Source organism: Carettochelys insculpta, chromosome 3, assembly GCF_033958435.1.
Source record: "Carettochelys insculpta isolate YL-2023 chromosome 3, ASM3395843v1, whole genome shotgun sequence".
Lineage (NCBI taxonomy): Eukaryota > Metazoa > Chordata > Testudines > Carettochelyidae > Carettochelys > Carettochelys insculpta.
Window position 1 is genome coordinate 211055052 of NC_134139.1, and position 8771 is coordinate 211063822.

Genomic DNA, 8771 nt, shown 5'->3' on the forward strand with positions numbered 1-8771 from the left:
CAACACTATTATATGGCACTTTAAAGATAAGCAAAATAATTTATTCGGTGGTGACCTTTCATGGGACAGACCCACTTCTTCAATCTGAAGTGGCTCTATCCCACAAAAGCTCGTCACTGAATAAATTATTTTGTTAGTCTTTTAAGTGCTACTGGACTGCTTTTTTGTTTTGATAGAACACAGACTAAGGCACGTATCTCTCTGTTATTATTTGGATCAGAATGCTGGCAGACGGCAGAGTATGACCTCAATAAATTTTCAACCTCTCACACCAGAAACCGCTGGAGGACACTCCGTATTTTTTGGCCAAGAATAATTTCAAATCAGAACCTGCCTGCCCAGTACAAGCAAGATGACCTGGCCACCCTCATCACAAAAAGATGCAGAAGATGGTTAGAGCACATGCTTGGGTAAGACGGAAGCTCCGTCACAGACTGCTGTGCACTGGACCCCTGAAGGGAAGCAGAAACGCGGCCAATTCAAGACAACATGGCACCAGAACACTGAAGCAGAAATAAAGAGCACGAATCACTCTTGGGGCACTACTGAGAGGCTGGCCAGTCACAGATAGAAGCGGAGGACCTTTGTTGCTGCCCTACACGCCAGTAGGCGTAAAAGGCGACGATGATGACTTGAGAAAGATCTTGGACTCATTGCAGATAGTTCTCTGAAAACATCTACTCAATGTGCAGCAGCAGTCAAAGAAACAGTATTAGGAATCAGTTAATAAAGATACAGAGAATATCGTATTGCCTCTACGTAAATCCATGGTACACCCACATCTTAAATCCTGCGCACAGACATGGTCACCTCATCTCAAAAAAAATACATTGACATTGGAAAAGGGTCAACAAAGGGCAGCAAATATTATTAGGGGTTTGGCACAAGTGCCATGTGAAGATTAAAAAGACTGGGACTTTTCAGCTCAGAAAAGAGGAGACTAAGGGAGGATACTATAGAAGCCTATGAAATCATGACAGCTATGGAAAAAGCAAATAAAGACAAGTTATTTGCTTGTTCCCCTAAGAACTAGGGGTCACCCCATGAAATTAATGGGCAGCAGGTTTAAAACTAACAGCAGGAAGTGCTTCTTCACACAGAGCACGGTCGGCGTGTGGAACTCCTGGCCAGAGGATGTTGTAAAGAGCAGGAGTGGTGCAGGGTTCAAAAAAGAACGAGATAAACTCATGGAGGTCAGGTCCATCAATGGCTGTTAGCCAGGATGGGCAGGGATGGTGTCGCTGGCCTCTGTTTGCCTGTCCTGTCAGATGACAGGAGGGGGATCATTCGATCATTACCTGTTCTGTTCACTCCCTCCGGGGCATCTGCCATAGGCCACTCTCAGAAGACAGGACACTGGGCTTGATGGACCTTTGGTATGACCCAGTGTGGCTCCTCTTCTGTGAGACTAAAGCTAAAGGCCAGTGCTGGCACAAGACCAAGTGCAGCCACAAACTCGCTGAGGCTGGACAGATGAATTTAGGCTACCAGAGGCGTGAAGGTCTGGGAAGGCTCTCAACAGGAGCTGAGAGAGCAAACCACATGCCGGGCTTTAAGGTGGAACTTGACATACTTGGGAAGAAGCTCCTGTGATCTCAGGAGGCTGGCCTCAAGGACCAGATACTCCCCATCAGTCTTAGTCCCTGTGTCCAAACAGGGAGTCAGGGTCACGTGAAAGGGGCAGCTTGCCTCATTTCCCTTCCACGCTGTGTTGCAGAGCACTCTCCACCTACACCATGGACGGGCTGCTTCCCTCCCCGACAGCCACACTCTATATGCCTGGGGTGAGGGTGCCCACGCTAGTGCTCAATGCTCTGGAGTGGGACCTCCTTCCTGCTCTGCTCCACACACCCTGGAGAGCTCACGTCTAGGCTCAGTGGGCAGCCTGCTCTGACTCACACAGACATTAACTCGGGCTGGCGTGACAAGGGGACAAAGTGAAGAGGCTGACGATACCCCCGCTGACGGCATCCTTTGGGTGTGTCCCCGGACTGCCTCTGGCTCTGACTCCGAGACCTCACTGAGCAGGATGTCACTCTCCTCCTCCTCCTCCTCCGCCTGCAGCAGCACCTCCTCTGAGGGTACAAAGTCCACATCCTGGGAGAGGCTGTCATCATCAGGCTCCTCCTCCTTCCTTCTCCTGCTCCGGCGCTTCTTCCTCGAGCCATCGGACTCTGTCTCCTGGGGGCCCACGTTGGAAGGCAGGGGCTGGTACACTGAAGTCAGCTCCTCAGCCAGCTCCTGCAGGTAAAGCAAGGCCCTGCGGGCATCAAAGGCACCATTGGTAAAAGACCCATCCTGCCCACTCAGGGCATCTCCCTGGACTGCAGACTTCAGGCCTGGTGCTCTGGAAAGGAACACATCTGCCTCTACTGCTCAGAGGGACCAGTCTGCACTACAACTGGAGACTCAAACCTTCCCAATAACTTCATACATCCCAGCAATGTCCTGCATACATTAGACATGTCTCACTCCTGTGAGGGAAGCGCACAGTCTGAAAGCCAAGCTTCTCTCACAGGAGCTTCAACAGAGCCTGCAAGACTGCTCCAAGTCAGCCAGGGCCACTAGAGCCCAGGGCACAACTGCGCTGCTGCTTGGGAGTGAGAAAGCCAGACTCACTCCTTCAGCTCAGCTCCACAAGAGAGGGAAATAGGACCTTGACCAGGCCACTGGGGAATTCCAGGCATTAATTCTGTGCAAATAATTAAACAAGGAGACCTGCCAGGTACCTGAGAAAGCAGAGAAGGGAACGGCAGAAGTAAAGGTGCATGTTTCACTATGCCTCCTAGGCACAGCCAGCACAACAGACTCCAGCTCCATGGAATACACTAGCGCTTGCGTCACACAACCAAGCTTCAGCATAGCCTCTCCTCCCCTTAGGGCACCATGATACTCAGCGCTCGCTTTTCTGCCAGTGTCCCTGTAAGCTGTGTAGCTGTGCAGCCCTTCTGGAGAGATCCAAATGCCACCCAGCAGATCGCTCACGGCCAGGGTTTTATTTCTACTGGTAGTGCACATTCGCACATGCCTCTGTGCACATAAATTTATTCCACACATGGATGGGAAAAATCTGTCCATGGATAGAAAAGATTCAAGGAAACATTGCTTGCTGATGGCAATCAGTGTCACAAGGACCGAGGAGCTGGTAGCCTACAAGCCCTCTGTGCACACTGACAGATGCCATCAGATCTCAGATGCTCCTGTCCTACATGTTTTCATCTCCCATATCCAGTCATGCAGCCTCATTCCCCTCCTATTATTTATGGTACTGTAGAACACAGGACTCCAGCCAAGAACCAGAACCCAGCATCGCTGGTGGCTGTATAAACACAGGACAAAGAAATGACTCCTGACCCTCTGGGCACTCTTCCTGCTTACATCCTTGCTGCTCATCTCGCCCAATACATTTCTATCTTATGGAAGTACTCCCAGCTCCCAAAATGTGTGCTCTTACACCAGCCTCACACTCCCCAACCCCCAATACAAGTTCCCTGCTCCCACCCACACTTACACTTTAGCTGCCCGTCTTTTGGGGCGCCCAGTGGGTGTGGTCTCCAAACCATCTGGTGCCTCACTGGCCCCCAGCATCTTCTGCACACAAATGGGCTCCGGCACTTGGCAGTCCAGACCCTGCGACAGTTTCAGCAGGAGCATCTCTGCTTTGGACTTGCGGCCTCGTTTCTTTGGCACTTTCACAGGTGGAGTGGGCCCATTCTCCGAGGTCCCAGCGGCCTCCCCATGTCCCTCAGCCTCCACCTGTGCGGGACACTTGCTAGCTGGTGGTTTTCTTTTGGCTTTTTGCCTTCGGACAGGCTTCCTCCTGGGCATAGCAGCTGTCAATCCCCCTTCAGGGTAGGCTGAGATCTCCAAACCCACCAGTGCTGGAAACTCACCTAGCCACAGAGAAGGGAGACAGATATCAGCGACATGTAGCTCAGTTCACCCTTCACTTCTCTCAACCCAAGGCTGCCTTGCTGCCCACAAACCACCAGTGTGTGTGATGGGGCACCACTCAACAGCTCTGCAGACACAAACCTTTTCTTTGGAGCAGTTAGGCACTGACGCTTTGTGGTTAACCTTAGGTTCCATCAGCAAGCAGAGCAAGGACACCCATACACTCCCCAGGGCACTTCTCAGACATAGGGGCCCTCTGGGGAGCAGTACTCTCTCCAAGGCCTGTTCAGCACCTGGCATCTCTGCTCTTTGAGGGCTCAGACAGCAAACTGGCTTGGATCATTTCCTGTTTGACAGGGTCTTGCAGGAGAAGGAGCCTTGTGTTATGTAACAGAGAGAAGGAAACCCTGGCTCTGAATGGCTTGGCTAGAGGGCATCAGCGGAGCATGAGAGAGAGACAGGCAAAAATCAACAGACCTGCAGAACTCAGAGCCACAGTGCAAAGAAGCCATATCACTCCACTCACAGCACAGCACCTCCTGGCCCAACTGCTGCCCCGAGCCCTGGCCCCAGCTGGTGCAAGTGCAGCTGCCCGTTGCAAGGTACTGAACTCACAAGGAAGCAGGAATAATTGCATGGGCAGGCGGTGACAAGCCCCCTCGCAGGTGCTGTGCTCCAGTGCAGGGGAAAGTGCTGGGGGATCCCACAGAGTGGAGTCCTGTCCCGGCTCTTACACAAGCCCCCCCCCGGCACCAGCACTCACCCCCACCCCTACCGGGAACAGGCCGAGGCCTCGTTCAGCGGAAGCCCGGCGGTCCTCTCCAGCAGGGGGGACCAGAAGGCCACGAGCGCCTCGTTTCTCCCGCACGCGGGGCTGCTAACTTCAAACCCGCCAGTGCACAGCGCCGCCCACACGCCCGCCGCCGCCGGCGGGTCTGTCTCACGCGCTCGAGCCGGGCCTGAGACCTGGCGCGGACGCTGCGCCCCGCAGCGCCATGTTTCAGTCACCCTGCGGCCGGCCCAACGCGGGGCCCGCACCCGAGGCGCTGCGCTGCGCTGCGCGGCCCAGGCAAGGGCAGGCGGGCGGGGCGGGGCGCTGAGCAAGGGCCCTGCCGCGGCCGGGCTCACGGGGGGGGCGGGGTTCTGCACCGGGGGGGGCGGGCGCGGCTCACGGGGGGGGGGGGCGGGCGCGGCTCACGGGGGGGGCGGGGTTCTGCACCGGGGGGGGGCGGGCGCGGCTCACGGGGAGGGCGGGCGCGGGGCTGCACACCCGGGGGGGGGGGGCGGGGTTCTGCACCGGGGGGGGGGGCGGGCGCGGGGCTGCACACCCGGGGGGGGGGGCGGGGTTCTGCACCGGGGGGGGGGGCGGGCGCGGCTCACGGGGAGGGCGGGGTTCTGCACCGGGGGGGGGCGGGCGCGGCTCACGGGGAGGGCGGGCGCGGCTCACGGGCGGGCGCGGGGCTGCACACCCGGGGGGGGGCGGGGTTCTGCACGGGGGGGGGGGCGCGGCTCACGGGGAGGGCGGGGTTCTGCACCGGGGGGGGGGCGGGCGCGGCTCACGGGCGGGCGCGGGGCTGCACACCCGGGGGGGGGGTTCTGCACGGGGGGGGGCGGGCGCGGCTCACGGGGAGGGCGGGCGCGGCTCACGGGCGGGCGCGGGGCTGCACACCCGGGGGGGGGGGCGAGGCGGGTACCTACGGGCGGGAGGCTGCGGCCAGCCCGGCTGCGGCCGCTCGCTCGGCGGTGACGCGCGCCCTGCGCTGAGGCGGCGGCGGCGGCTCGGCTCCCCCGCGGCAGACGGTCCCGCGGCGCGCGGCAGCTCCAGGCGCAGGGCCCCCCGCGCGGCAGCCCCCGCCATGGCCTCAGGCCGGCGCCGGCCCCATGGCTCCGGGTCGGGCCCGCCCCGCACAGCCGGCCCGTGCCCTCACCTCGGCCCGCGGCGCGCCCGGCTCGGACCGCCGCCTCCAAGATGGCCGCCCCGCCGGCGCGCAACCACTGACGCGCGGCGCTCCCTGGCGTCACTTCCGGCAGCGGACGGCGCGTGGGATCGCGCGGGACCCCGATCCCACAGTGCCTCGCGCGCAGCCAGGTCCGCGCATGCGCACAAGGGGCGCTCGCGCTCAGGGGTGTCAGCTGGAGCCGGGTCCCGAGGCGCCGTGGCTGCTTCCCTGTAGTCTGGGAGCGGAGCGGAGGGGAGGGGAGGGGCTCTTGGGGGGCCGGGTACCTGGCCCAGATCCAGGGGGCAGGGCTGATTCCCCCGGTGCACGTGGGCAGGATGCTCTGACGTGGCTGTGGGGCTGGGCTCTTGGGGGGCCGGGTACCTGGCCCAGATCCAGGGGGCAGGGCTGATTCCCCCGGTGCACGTGGGCAGGATGCTGTGACATAGTTGTAGGGCTGGGCTCTTGGGGGGCTGGGTACCTGGCCCAGATCCAGGGGGCAGGGCTGATTCCCCCGGTGCACGTGGGCAGGATGCTGTGACATAGTTGTAGGGCTGGGCTCTTGGGGGGCTGGGTACCTGGCCCAGATCCAGGGGGCAGGGCTGATTCCCCCGGTGCACGATGCTCTGACCTAGTCGTGGGGCTGGGCTCTTGGGGGGCTGGATACCTGGCCCAGATGCAGGGAGTAGGGCTGATTCCCCCGGTGCACATGGGCAGGATGCTCTGACGTGGCTGTGGGGCTGGGCTCTTGGGAGGGCTGGATACCTGACCCAGATCCAGGGGGGAGGGCTGATTCCCCTGGCACACATGGGCAGGATGCTCTGACATAGTTGTGAGGCTGAGCTCTTGGGGGGTCTGGATACCCTGGCCCCAATCCAGGGGCAGGGCTGATTCCCCTGGCGTATGTGGGCAGGGTGCTCTGACATGTGGCTGTGGGGTTGGGCTCTTTCAGGGAAAGAGGGGCTGTTGAACTCTTTTATATTCAAATTTGACACATTAACACGTGGTTTGAACCGGGATAGGAATTTTCTGGCTCATTATAAGAACTCTTTTACATACTTTGCTTTATCTAATTCTTGACTTCCTGCTCCCTCCTTTTGCCCCTCTGCTCTCCTGATTTGCTCACCTTGATAATTTTTCTGATTCGTCAACCTTGATTACTTAATTACTAGTTTTGGTTCTCTAAGAACATAAGAACGGCCACACAGGGTCAGAACAAAGGTCCATCCAGCCCAGTAGCCAGTCTGAAGACAGTGGCCAGTGCCAGATGCCCCAGAGGGGGTGGACAGAAGACAATAATCAAGGGATTTGTCTTCTGCCATCCATCACCAGCCTCTCGCAATCAGAGGCCAGGGACACCATTCCTACCCTTGGCTAATAGCCTTTTATGGACTGAACCTCCATGAATTTATTTAGCTCTTTCTTAAATTCTGTTACAGTCCTAGTCTTCACAGACTCCTGCAAGAAGTTCCACAGGTTAACTGCGCTAAGTGAAGAACTTTCTTTTATTAGTTTTAAACCTGCTACCCATTAATGTCATTTGGTGTCCTCTAGTTCTTGTATTATGGGCACAAGTAAATAACTTCTTGTTCACCCTCTCCACATCGCTCATGATTTTATAGACCTTTATCATGTCCCCCGTCAGCCTCTTCTTTTCTAAATTGAAAAGTCCCAATCTTTTCCCCTCAGGGTGTCCTTTCAGAGACTTTCAAGAGATCAGCATATAACATCGCCGGCCTGCTGTAGTTAATGGATCACTTTAATAATTTTTCTCTCTAACCATGTTCTTTGTTAATAAGCTTTTAGATTCTAAAGGATTGGCCCAGTCTGCTGGTTTGGGTAAGATCCAAGTACGCACTGAGCTGTGAATGTGGCTGGGTCCTTCGGGGCATGGAAGAACTGTGTGGTTTTGGTGAAGTAGGTTTTCATAACCTCTCATCTGAGTAAAGGGGGCTGCTGGCTCTGGGCATTTGGAGCAGCTGGAGAATCTGGGGGTTTGCTTTTGTGGCTTCTGGCTGGCCAGTGGGGTTGCCAGAGGTACTTTTGTGGCTGGTTGGATTTGCCTTAGTGAGAAGGAAATCCCAGCCTGGGCTCTAAGTGGCTCCGATTTAAGCAAAATGCCCTGGGTTGGTTCTCTTAGCTGTGTCCAAGAAACCCCTGTCGTACTACATAGCACCTAAGAATAGTTAAGGTAAAGAATATCTTTGTATTAGAATTATACAAATTGTACTTTGTACTCTCCCCATTGACTTAATTGTCCTGTGAAATGAATGAGAAAGGACCCAAAGGCAAGCACGTCCAAACAGCTGCAAGAGTTGGAGAGGGGACAGAAGCCAAACACAGGGATGCTAACACTTGTCAAAGGGGCTCATTAAGATCAGACATTGACAGCCTTGAGAGTCAGAAGCAAACACCTTCTTTAGAAATCAGTGCAAAGATCTTTGAAGATGAGTGTGGCATTAAGGCAATACCCAGAGGGCAGTGCTGCAGAAGACTAACTGAATATGCATATGATGAGACAGATTTTGCATATGGTTAACTAGTGTTGATTTGCATGAGAAGGAAGCATCTATAAATCTAAGGTGTCCTGCAGGAGGACCCCAGGTTTTTCGTCTTGTCAACATCAGATCCAGCTTGGCAGAAGCCCGGCTCCACCCCCGCCATGTAACTCACAAGATCAGTGAGGTTAGGGGGAGCAACTAGTTGGTAACAACCACCAGCTGGAGTGTGTCTGTGTGTGTGTGTGAGAGTGCGTGAGTGTAACATCACAAGCCTATGACAAAATAGTGGTTGACAGCTGTTCTACCAGTAAGTGTGGCGTTCTGCCTTATCCCCTGCAAAAGAGCCCATGCAGTACTTTAAGCACAATGGTGCCATGGGGCCAGGTTGGTTCTCTCGTGGGCAGATGGGAACCCGTCATGCAGGCCAGGAAGACAGCAG

The 8771-nt window shown here is 56.5% G+C and overlaps 1 protein-coding gene across 4 annotated transcripts in view; it reads right to left on the reverse strand.

Annotated features, from left to right (window-relative positions):
• GTF3C2 (general transcription factor IIIC subunit 2) overlaps positions 1 to 5864 on the reverse strand; it is a 37168-nt gene extending 31304 nt beyond the window's left edge. Inside the window, exons 1-3 of one of the 4 annotated variants that reach the window (XM_074991588.1) lie at positions 5823 to 5864; positions 3512 to 3893; positions 1957 to 2260 (exon numbers count right to left, since the gene is read on the reverse strand). In XM_074991588.1, coding sequence (XP_074847689.1) covers positions 1957 to 2260; positions 3512 to 3828 — 621 coding nt within the window. In that variant the 5' untranslated portion in view covers positions 3829 to 3893; positions 5823 to 5864. The other 3 variants (XM_074991587.1, XM_074991589.1, XM_074991590.1) reach the window with 3 other exon arrangements.
• Between the last annotated feature and the right edge of the window lie 2907 nt (positions 5865 to 8771).